This window comes from Hippocampus bargibanti, linkage group LG13 (genome assembly GCF_051943395.1).
Source record: "Hippocampus bargibanti isolate YZ-2025 linkage group LG13, ASM5194339v1, whole genome shotgun sequence".
Classification (NCBI taxonomy): domain Eukaryota; kingdom Metazoa; phylum Chordata; class Actinopteri; order Syngnathiformes; family Syngnathidae; genus Hippocampus; species Hippocampus bargibanti.
Genome location: NC_142746.1, coordinates 14,517,675 through 14,529,473, shown reverse-complemented (window position 1 = coordinate 14,529,473; position 11,799 = coordinate 14,517,675). Strand labels below are relative to the sequence as shown.

At 40.1% G+C, this 11,799-nt stretch overlaps 1 protein-coding gene across 1 annotated transcript in view; it reads right to left on the bottom strand.

The window, feature by feature from the left end:
• Window positions 1–351: 351 nt before the first annotated feature.
• The window catches only part of LOC148889445 (neurexin-1a-like), a 191,114-nt gene continuing 179,666 nt past the window's right edge, over window positions 352–11,799 (bottom strand). Inside the window, exon 22 of the mRNA XM_089011586.1 lies at window positions 352–2,055. Coding sequence (XP_088867712.1) covers window positions 1,751–2,055 — 305 coding nt within the window. The 3' untranslated portion in view covers window positions 352–1,750. The remainder of the gene's footprint in view (window positions 2,056–11,799) is intronic.

Sequence of the window (11,799 nt, the reverse complement as noted above, 5' to 3'; positions counted from 1 at the left end):
TAATGAAATCAATTTTAATTCCACTTCACTCTTGTTAGAATTTCTGACACTTTCCCCTATGCAACATTGTGCCAAATGTTCAGATTAGAACATAATAAAAATAACTGGAGCCATCTGCAAAGGGCTGAACAAACTTGTGTTGCTAATTTGATAGCATATCAAAAAGTTTTTCAGTACAATATGTGGGTGGTTGTCAACATGTTCTCTAAAACCATGAACATATGGGCAAGGGAGAGGAAAAGTGTGAGGGGGGGGGGGTAATATAAGATAATATTCAACCAACATCTTTTTGTAAGTAAGTTAAAAGTGTTAAGTAAATATTCAAGGAAAAAATGAAAGAGCAGACCACGGTAAATTATAATCACCATTTATAGTTCATGGTCATGTTCCTCACACGCATTCCAAGTACACGTCTCTGGTAAGCAACTGACGGACAGAATGACAGAACAAACCTGTTAAAATGGACTCATGAAATCTTTCGGTCTTTGCAAGAGTATCGAGCACAGCCTGGCAGATGTCATAATGCCCCTTGGAAACACAAAACAAATTTATCGTTCTTCATCTGTGTGATCATCTTCGCACTAGAATCTTCTTTTTTCCAGCACACTTGAGTCAGTCGGGTTATTTTGCTGAAGGAAGGCATTATTCTTCAAGCCATGCACGTTATCTTGCTCATTCCTCTCCTGCTTTAAACCTATTTTCAGCAGTATCGGGTGCAATACACTCGGCCTGGTTAGCAATTGTATAAAAAAAATTATAAAGGAACATGTAAAAACACGAAGGGGGCTGGAAACAAATGATGCATATTTTTTCATAAAATGTTCTATGTCTAGTAACATTTAACAATTATATTTTCATTCCTTTTTTGTCTTTTGATTTTTATTACAAAAAATTATTTTTGTAGCAGTTATAGTTCGCATCATCTATCAACAGACTATAAAACACCACATTATCACAGTTCAGAAAGCACATTTAGATGTGGTTGTACTGAACATAAACATATGTAATGGAATAGGATCATTCAGCGTGCATGGCTCCCACATGGTCACGTCTGAGACTTCTGAGGCAACTTCTTGCCTTAGATTTAACATGATGCCAAAACAAAGGCCTCCAGATTTCGTACTGGCACAATGGACATTTTGTTCTTTTGGACTCAAAATTATTGTAAATGACACTGCACTTCAGTCAATTCAGCGCTTGGTCGGTTATGTTCAACTGAGACACATTGGAAAGTCTGTGGACTTTTGTCCTGTTGTTTTTTCCCCCTCTGTGGATTTGCTGTAAGAGTCCTGCCTCTGTCTTCTTCAAATCAAATGTTGTGAACACTTACATATGGCGCCATGTTCTCTTGAAACAAAACACCACAAACACAGGCAAGTTAAAATCATACCATAAAGTTCATAACCCATCTTTGCAAAGTGCATCTGTGCTCCCGTGGAGGCTACCAACAAAGGAGTGGGTTCATCCCGCAGTTGGAACCAAGTCACAGATGGATTATGTTATTTGGTTGTTTTTATATCACTATCACTTGGATGCCGGAGCCATTTGTCCATCCACATTCTTTTACTGACAGTCTTGAGAATGTTTCTTCCCTCAGATGTCTTCATTTTGATGTGCCGAGAATTGTCTTCTTGGGAGAAAAATGACAAAGTAAGGTTCAATTTTGTTATCATACTGTACACAATAAAGTTTTGATTTGAATTTTCCAAGAGCGTTCCAGTTGGTCAGACAAAGACCAGCACTTTGACAATCACACGTAGTACTCCTTATCCTTGTTCTTCTTGTTCTTGCTGCAAGTCTTTGTGGGGTTGACTGCTTTCTCTTTGACAATCGAGCCGTTTGACTGAGCCGAGTTGCTGATGTAGTTGCGACTTTCGTCCACGTGGTAGGAACCCTCGTCTCGATTGCGGTACTTGTACATGGCGTAGAGCAGGATGAGAATGCACAGAGCCGCGGCAGCTACGATGCCCACCACCATGCCTGTAGTGCTGCTGGACTCGCGGAAGACCTCGGAGGAGTCCGGGAAATCCTTTGGTCCGGCACCCGTAGGATTGGCTACCAAGAGAGACAAAGGCAAAATCACTATTAAGGACTTTTTCATTTGTCAACAATAAAAGTAATAGAAATGACAAGATTCACAAGGACCCCGGACAACATTTAGACAACCTGTGATGAGCGAAAGCCAATATTTTATATCTCATGGAACAAGGCAAAATAATCTTATAGGATTCATTACTATACGACAAGGGAATGTCATGCGTCTCTGAGAGGCATTTCATTTAGACCTTGCTACCACACAGAACAAAAATGAAGGCATTCCTCAGGACCTGTAAAATGTATGATCTGAAGGTACAACTTGCAGATGCTGCCATTCAATGCATGCGCATGTCCATTTCATTTCCCTTTCTAATTTGTGCAGCACATTATCCTGATGATATTCCCTAAATATTCACTGTTCACAAATCGCAGACAGAAGGGGATATTCTAGAAAAGGAAGATGTGCGATCTCAGTGTCGAGATTTGCTAATTTTAGTCTAAGATGACAAGAATTACGTGTAAATGATTGAGAAAAAGGGCTGGTTTAAGATCACATCTCAAGGTGTCATGAATTAGCAGAGGCACGTTAACATATTCTGTAAATGCTACCAAGATGACTCACTGAAAAGAAATCTGACAGTGGAAACACAATTCCTCAATAGACTCAGCAAATTTTCCAAAGACTGTGCTCCTCCTCTGTGTTTTGAAACGTTCAAGCGCAGTGAGGCATATTTTGAAAACATGACAGCCCCCTGATATCATTCAGTTCTCCTGGCCATTCACATTGGGTGTTTTGTTGCATGGGAGAAATCCAAACATACTGAATGTGGAAAGGAAAGCACTGTGGTTCTGCCGAACTGAGGTACAAAAAACATAAATGAGGGATTAGCAGTTCAAAGTGTAGTTTTGTTGATGTATGCAAACAAACCACATCTTGGACTGGACATCTGCACCGTTTAGTCAATGTTTACTAGTGGTAAAATATGTGTCATCTCGAAGTAAAAATTCAGGAACTCCTGTGTAGAAGCCCAAAAAAATAATAGAGGATTACAAAAATAAGATATGGAGAATGATGAATATAATAAACTACTTAATTCCTCTTACTGTTTTAATACACAATGCATTGTAGTAAAGATGCAGTACTCTATAAAATCATGTTTCACAGCAGAACACAAGCTGCAGATCATTGGTGTTATATGAATACTTCTCACCACGCCACACCAAATTTTGATGGCAGGGCGAATTGTGTGTATTTTCAGTTAAAAATCACACACTTAAGAAATTAATTCCCTAATACCTCAGTTATGCACACATAGAAACATGAATGTAATGAAAAAAATAGACATGCCTTGAGGGTGATTGATTGATCACATGGTTTGGAAAATTTATGAAATAGATTTTTTTTTCATGCTTTATTTAAGGTATTTTATTTAATTACTTTGCTTGTGACATACAATTATTTGATTTGGTAGTTTTCCAAAATTACTTAACTCTTGAACTTAAAAAAAACGCTGCTTTGACTGGTTCAACACGAGCGAATAAACACAGGTAAGCTTATTTTAGGGAACACTTCTCTTTCACAAAATAAAAACGAGGAATGGAGACGTCACAAGTTCTCTGGACTGTCTGGTTGGACGATGGCATCTTCTAGTGCCATATGACATTCATGGGTAAGAAGCGATTTCCTTTGGTGTCCTGAGTGTGACTGAGCGTTCAAACAGATTAGCTCTGCTCTTTACATGGACACTTATTCTGTGGTATGGGTGTGAAGAATGCTCTCTTTTGTGGGCAAAAGCTGCTGTTTGAAACGCTTCTTCATTAATGGGGCCATCGTATGAACTTTGCGTTCAAGTTTGCTTTCTATTGTATCTGCTATCAACCTTTGCTCAGGGTCAAACTATACATGAGAAGTTTGAAGTTGAGGCTGCTGTTAAGAGTCTCTTCATGTCATAGACATATCATAATACAGATTCTGTCCACTTTATGACTTTTAATTACAAACGAAGCATATCAAGGATGATTAAAATTACCTGTATTATTATTATCATTATTATTATTATTGCCGGGCTGGGGTGCAGTAACTCATCTTGGGGGCACTGTGCAACCAAAGGATTACGCTCGGTGGCTCTTTGCAAGTTTTTAGACATATGCTATTCTGCTTCACACCTACCTCTGAGGCACCCTCCCGGAAGGCACCAAACCTATCCCCCAGTCAATGTTTGCGCTCCCCTTTACTGTGAAATCTATCTCTGCATGTCACATCTGTGAGGTGGAAATCCTATTCGCGCGAACAGCCTGCCACCATATATTCAGTTAGGAGAATTTCCATTTTAAATCAATAATAGAAAACAATGACAACCATTTTCCAAACTTTCAAAATTCCAAAGCTTATATTCACTTTTTATGTCTGTAGCCACTATATGAATTACATTGAACACAATTTCAATAATCTCTCTCTCACTTCTATTCAAGTGAACAAGGCACAGGTGAAATTGCTCATAAACACACACAATATGGAAACTAGAAAATCTCACCGATCATCCCATTTAATATCTTAAACATGAATCTTATCCTGGGCTCAGTAATTAAACGATTAATGCAGCATTTAGTGCAGCAAGGGGAGCTTTGCTGCGTGCCAAAAGATTAGCATTCATTACAGCTCATTACTACGTTTTCTTTCAGTGTTGTCTATCAAACTACCTAAAGGCATTGAGGATTTCATTCCAAGAGTGTGAGATCATTGAAGGATATGGGCGGTTTTGGAAGCCGCGTTTTTGCTCATAAACATCGGGCTTTGCTTCCCTCATGCTGGGCACTGTAATGTGGCCCCCCAGACATTATCAGACCTCAGTAGAAACACTTCAGGATGTTCATCATCCCGTTATTATTGACTCCATTTGTGAATAATGGTTCAACACCCTCACCTCCAACTCACCCAGAGGTAAAATCAAACATGAAGCAGATGACACTAAATATAGTGCTTTTTGCAGCATAGCATAGGGAGCGCTTGTAAAGCACTCACAGTAAACTCAAGGGGGTTAAATGTTGTGAAAAAGCTGCATAATAACTGAATCCTTTCACTTTAGTGGCAGACATAACTGATAATTACAGTATAACACTAACTGGATCACCAAAGGTTATTGCATGCTAACAGTAAAATGCCAGGCTGGCGTTTACTTTTATTCGAGCCCTATTTGTTTGGTGAGTTCCAAAAGACCGATTCCCGTCAACTAAAATGTCAATACAGAATGAGGGTAGAGTCACAACAAATACTATTTTTCCTCATTTGTATCAAGCAATGCTCTCATTCACTGTGTAATTGGTAAGAGTCTTCTTGATGACAAAGCCGGATGAGGCCACATACGGTGGTTGGTTCTGTGCTGGAGGTAACAAAGCAAACAAAACTCTAGGATTTATTGAACAGCCACCGAGGGCTTTCCCCCCAACTTTACTGCCACTTACCACACAGACACACAAAAACACCAGCACCATAAAGTTAGAATGATAATGTGCGACACGGGGTCTCGAACACATGGACATATGCACTATCAAGTTCTGAGCGAGAGCTACTGATGTAATTCTGGGAGTTATTGAGATTTGTGTACTTCTGTTACCATTGTCATCCATGGCAAAATTGATCCAGTTTTCCCTTCCCCGGCCGGATGCAGGCTACCGGGGCCACCCCTGCACACAGGCCTGGAGGTGGGGCGTCTGGAAGCCGGGCATACACCCATTGAGCTATCTGACCCATGGGCTCGCCACCTGAGGGAGTGCCCAGAAGGGTCGGGTGCATTCTGAGCTAGGCGCCGTCCAAAGGTGAGGACCCTCTTGACAGTAAACACATTAGAAAACGGTACGGTAGTCGGCAGTTTTTAAGGATTTGCGCTTCAAGATGTAAGGTCATGGAACAAAAATGTATAAATGACAATTTGCTATGCCAAAGCTGCTAGAGCACTTCCTGGCTAGTGTCAATTTGCCCTTGAACTCTTCTCATCCACAGCTCAAGTGACTGTTAATGCACCACTGTCACTTTGAATCACTCCTTCCATGACCACATGCTTGATCTCCTTCTCTTTGTGCTGTTCAACTGTGCAACACAAAATGTAGAGCAGCAACTAAATTTCCACTTGAGGGATTACAATGAGTGTAACAGGGAGAGCCCCCTTTTCTAATGATATAGCAACCCTGTATTAGTTTCTTAAATTGGTGGTCAAGCCAGGACACCACTTATGTTTCGTTAGTAGTACAAAAAGGAAACATGCGTGCCTTTATGGCGCAATAGTGTACCTGATCAGATATGTAGGTGGGGGACACCCTGAACTGGTTGTCAGCCAATCGCAGTAGTAACAATATATGCAAGGAATATAAAAAATAAACATTTGAGTCCTTATACTTGACATTGAAATTAAATATTGGATCTTTATGTTTAGTGATCATAACTGAATAATGCTATACGAGGGGTGTCAGAAAGCTCCAGGACTGATGTCACTACATATGTAATTCAAATCAATACTACACTTTTTCTATTGAAGTAATCCCACTGGAGGCAAACACACATCCTCAGTTGTCTCGTCTAAGAATTCATGCAGGATCCTATTGTCCGTGTCTTCAACACAAAGGCAAAAAAAAACATCAAACAGAGCCAGCTTGGAAGAATTGCAGTACCACTGCAATGTTTTCTTGGCCAGGAACTGTCCGATATTCAAATCACTGTGAGCTGGCACATTCTGTTGTCAGATTGAAGCAGCTACAAGTTAACCATTACAACTCTCATTGGGTCACTTTGCAGATGTGCTAATTCATTATCTAGATCACACTTTGTGTTTGAAATCTATTTATGATGATGTCCGCCCGGGAACTGACATATCACTGTAAAAGGTAAACATCCCTCTGTCCTTTTATCAGTAGTTATATCGAAGCTAACCATTGACACCTCTCAATGGGGCCTGCAAGCGCAAAAACAAAATTTGAATAATGTATAGTGCCTCTTTGCAATTTTATTATGATTAAACTTGTGCGTGTTCTACCAGAGACAAATTCCTTGTGTGTTCTCCATATTTGGAGAATAAAGATGATTCTGATTCTGATAATGGTGTATATGTGCCTTTTAGAAAGGTCTTGCTCAGGGAAAAGTGGGCTTTGTTGGCCAGCTTTTCGGTTTGGGGGTGCAGGGTCTACTTGGCTTGAAAAGCCTTGTGTGGCGACGGTGCCTCCTACACTGCGGCTCAATACAGACAGACATGCATAGTTTTACCTAAGCTGACCGTCGAACATATTTTGACTGCAAATCAGCAAAATGGTCAAGAAATGAACGCGGGCTAAAAATGGCATGGCCTGGCATCATGTATGGAATTTTACCAACGAACGGCATTGCCTATATTTACGACATTGCAATGACGGCAATATGGCATCTTTCATGTCTCTGGAATCGCTTTGAAACCCATGTGTTGACAAGTGTTACTCGCAGTGGAGTGAACACTGGCGTGAATTGCTGCCACTGCTCACCCGCACAAAAAAAAATCATGTGACTGTAAAGTGTCCTTAAGAGTTTTGAAAGGCGCTTAGAAATTAAATGTATTATTATCTTATCTCATTTTCCGTACCGCTTATTCCTCATTAGGGTCGCGGGGGTTGCTGGAGCCTATCTCAGCTGTCTTCGGGCACGAGGCGGGGGACACCCTGAATTGGTTGCCAGCCAATCGCAGGGCACACAAGGACATACAACAGTCACTCTCATACTCACACACCTAGGGACAATTTGGAGTGGTCAATCTGCCTGCCATGCATGTTTTTGGAGTGTGGGAGGAAGCCGGAGGACCCGGAGAAAACCCACGCGCGGTCCGGGGAGAACATGCAAACTCCATGTATTATTATTATTATAAGAAAAAAGAAACACTGCCAATTGACTCATTTGCTATGAAAGTCTGATTGAATGTGTGTCGCAAGAAGGGATATTGTGCAACGGAAAAATGACAAATTGCAGGTATCTCATCATATCTGGAAAGCGGATATTTATTGGACCTTGTTCAGGCTAACTGTTACAACCCATGTGTACTATTTAAAACTATCGATTCGTTACTCAAACCCCCTCAGCCTACTTGCGCAGAATTTTCCCCCGAGATGTGCAACACATTCCTTCAGTTTTTCATTGAGAAGATTTCAACAGCTAGGATTACTGTTTCAAATACCACATTTGACACCTCCGTCCATCTTCTGTGTTCAGTTGTGTTAAATTCTTTCAAAGCTGTGTCCTTGATGCTTTCAGAGGATGTGGTTCGCCAGAATAAGCCATGTGGCTCATCCTGTGACTCCTTCCGCCAGCATTTCTTTAAGGAAGTTGTCCCGAGTATTGTTTCATCGGTCTTGGCCATTAACAACAGCTGTCTCTCTTCTGGTAAAGTTTCACAACAGTTTAAACATGCTGCGGTCTAATCCTCAATCAAGAAACCTGATCTTGATCAAGATGTGCTGTCAATTTTTTGGCTCATCTCAAAAATTCTTAAAACAAATCTTTCTTAGATGAACATAACATATTGATTACGTTCACTTAGCGTGGGATGGGTTTAGGATTTTTTCCTTGGGTAGCCAGAAAACGGCACAGACTTATATGACGTATATGTGTTTATGAAATTGTGACTAATGGTCAATAAAAATATTGTAGCAGTCAAATATATTGCAGTCAAAATATGTTCGACGATCATCTTAGGTAAAACTCTGCATTTCTGTTTGTCTTGACAGACGAAAGACCACAACTTTATGATCAATTGCCAACACACATAAAAAAACATAAAAAACAAAAAAAACCCACACATAAAAAAAATAAATCTAAATAATATCTGGCATTGTTCAGGGTCAGGCCGTAGTTTCGGGACAGCTGTGTTAAAGCATCTGCCTTCACATATCCCATCATAATCATGAGCTGTCAAAAGCATGACATAGTGGTGATAGGGCTCAATCTGCTGACAGCTCACTGTGTCAGCTGCAGTGGAGCCAAAACACTTATTAAATCCCTCTTTAATTATCAGCGTGTCCTCGAGAAGTGTACTTGTGACATGCTGGCAGTCCGCCCGATGAGAGCTTCTGAGTGAGAAGTGGTTGAGCTCACGCTAATGGCAGATGATGAACAGAGAGTTGAGCGAGCATGAAATGAGGTCCTTCTGAAAATGAGTTAAATGTGTTTCATTTAGCCCCGTTAAAGGTATAGTGTAATTTAAGCCTGTGTCCAGCGAAGCTTCCACAAGAGATGATATATTTGGCATTAATTGCACAAGGCTGGTGATGGGAAACTTGATTAATTTTACTCTTACAAAATAGATTTTAAACTTGCAGTTTTTTTTAAACAAAAGACACTTTTGAAAGCCAATCAGTCGTTTGAGATTTTATTATGACAAAAGCTGAATATTGGACTCGAGTTCTCGTCAGGTGGATTCACTTGATGTGTTATTGAACTTTTTTAACACAGCACAATTTGTGGGCTGTCAAAGTGTGTGGTAACAAAATAACAACAAAAAAGAAATATGGCAAGAGTGCAATTAATGCAAGAGTCTGCAAGTGTCATTTAGAAAAAAAGTACAGACCTGCCTCCTTGCAGACTGCCAAATGCTGCATCGTTTGACCAAACCGGGTATTACATAAAAGTCAGCCAAATCACCGGTAAAAGTTGAATTGCAGAAATTGCCAAGTGCTTCATGCAAATTGCTGCTTTTACCGTTATGTCCATTTCATAGATTTGTGATCCCATACGTATTTCTGTCACATGACAAATATGCCCTCAAAAATAGCTATACACATTGTCATCATGTTGTAATGAACTGGTATCATCTCTATAATGTTCATCATCATACCAAACACTAAAATGTCAATTTCCCTTTTTCATTACAAGCCATTATCGACCTTAGCTATGTGTCTTCTCTCAGATAAGCAAAGTCTTCTATGCCCTACTTAGATTTATAAACGGACACATTGTGTAAGCATCAACGTCAGCGCATTCTAAAGATGAGTGGGTGAAAAAAGGAAAATAATTGAAAATATAAATATGGGGGATCAGCAAAGAGGCAGTCTGACAGTGAGTGTGAAATCCTGTTTTCTTTCAGAACACACGGCATGAGCCTCGAGATGGCATAATCCCCAATGAAAAGTATTGGAGAAAGTATCAAAATCGCACAGGATATGAAATAAAGCTCAATTTTCTCTTGAAACAATGACGTGACATCATTCCCCCTCGCTTGATGCATCTATTGAAGTAAACAACAACCTGAGGTAGTTTGTAAAATGGCACCTCCTGGACAAAAGTGAGTGTGCAGAAGAACAAAATAGACATGATTAACCTTGGTCTGCCAATTGGCAACACTTCAGCTGAGGATAAGGACAAAGAGGGCTCGTTCGTGATATGTAGAAGGCTGCATAAATCTCAGCATTTGAGTTGAAGAAGATAAAACATTTAAGAAGATGTCATGTTGTTTTTTGAAAAGAATGCAGATGGGGTGTTTTTTTCCGTTCCCTAACAATTACTACTGTGCCGTTTTTCTCGACATTGCCAGCTGGTCTCACACTTGACAACGAAGCACAGGCCATGCTTGCAAGGTGACTAAATCCCCTGGGTAAATGCTTCAGTCGTCTTTTAAAGTGGAGAGAGAGAGAGATAGAGAAAGAGAGAAAGTGCATTCTTTACATTGCTCTCTCCCATTCTGCCTATGCCTACTTCCCAAATTAGCCAAATGAGCCTGCAATTGTAGTAGTACACGTGTTAGTATTCCTCTGTGGGTTTTGGAACCAGGAGAATGATTCAATTTGTTGCTACATGATCAAATCACAGTGGGCTTAACAGGTGATAAGCCTTTGCTGATGCTACAGAGTTTATGTTTTCAAGAGGTTGCAGCAATAAAAGAGGGCAATGATTACACTTAACCAACTGGTATGACCCACATAGTACTAGAGTCTGACAGAAAAAGATTTAGTGCTGACCTCTGGACACAGATCGTCCTTGTTATTGTTTAGGCCCCAACATAAATTCATGCATTCATGAATAGTGAGTGATACTAAAAATGTGAGAATATGGCTTCCTTTTTGGAGTCTGAAGATTTGCAGACGTGATGATGTCATTTTGCATATCTTGCAACCCTGATAAAACCGTAGCTCAGAGATGTGCGGCGTGAGAAGAAAATTGGATGCCCTTATTGTTGTCACCAGACCCCATTGTTAGGAGAAAACAGAAAAGTTGAAAATAATTTAGTGGTGGTTTGATAACATCACATGATCAATAGAACCTCTTAATATGGAGTAGGTCGTCTGAACTTCATTGTCTCCCCTTCTTTCGCATCAGTTCAAAAAGCCTTTAAAATCCCTCTATTCATCGGTTTAGCTATAACGCCTCCCCTTGCTTGGAAAGGTAGAAGATTAAAAGTTTGGCGGCAGTGCAAGCTGATATAAAACATTGTGTGGTAAATAAATCTTTCCTTGAAGTGTGTGTTCACCGCCAGTCTAACAAAGGCTGTTAGATCCATGTTGGTGTTATTTCTATTTAGAGTGAAGCATGCATCTTTGAAGTGAGCTCTATCGCAAAAACGAAAAAGAAAAGTATGCATAGATAAACAACAGTATTAATACTCATCGCAATTTGCAGGTTAATGACCAGCACAATACAATGTCACATGTTGATGATAAATGGGCTCTCACTGAGATAAGGCTTTTCTACCTGGGTGTTCAAATGACTTTACACTGTTCCCTCATTCATCTACTGATTGGATTGGATTGGATTTGCCT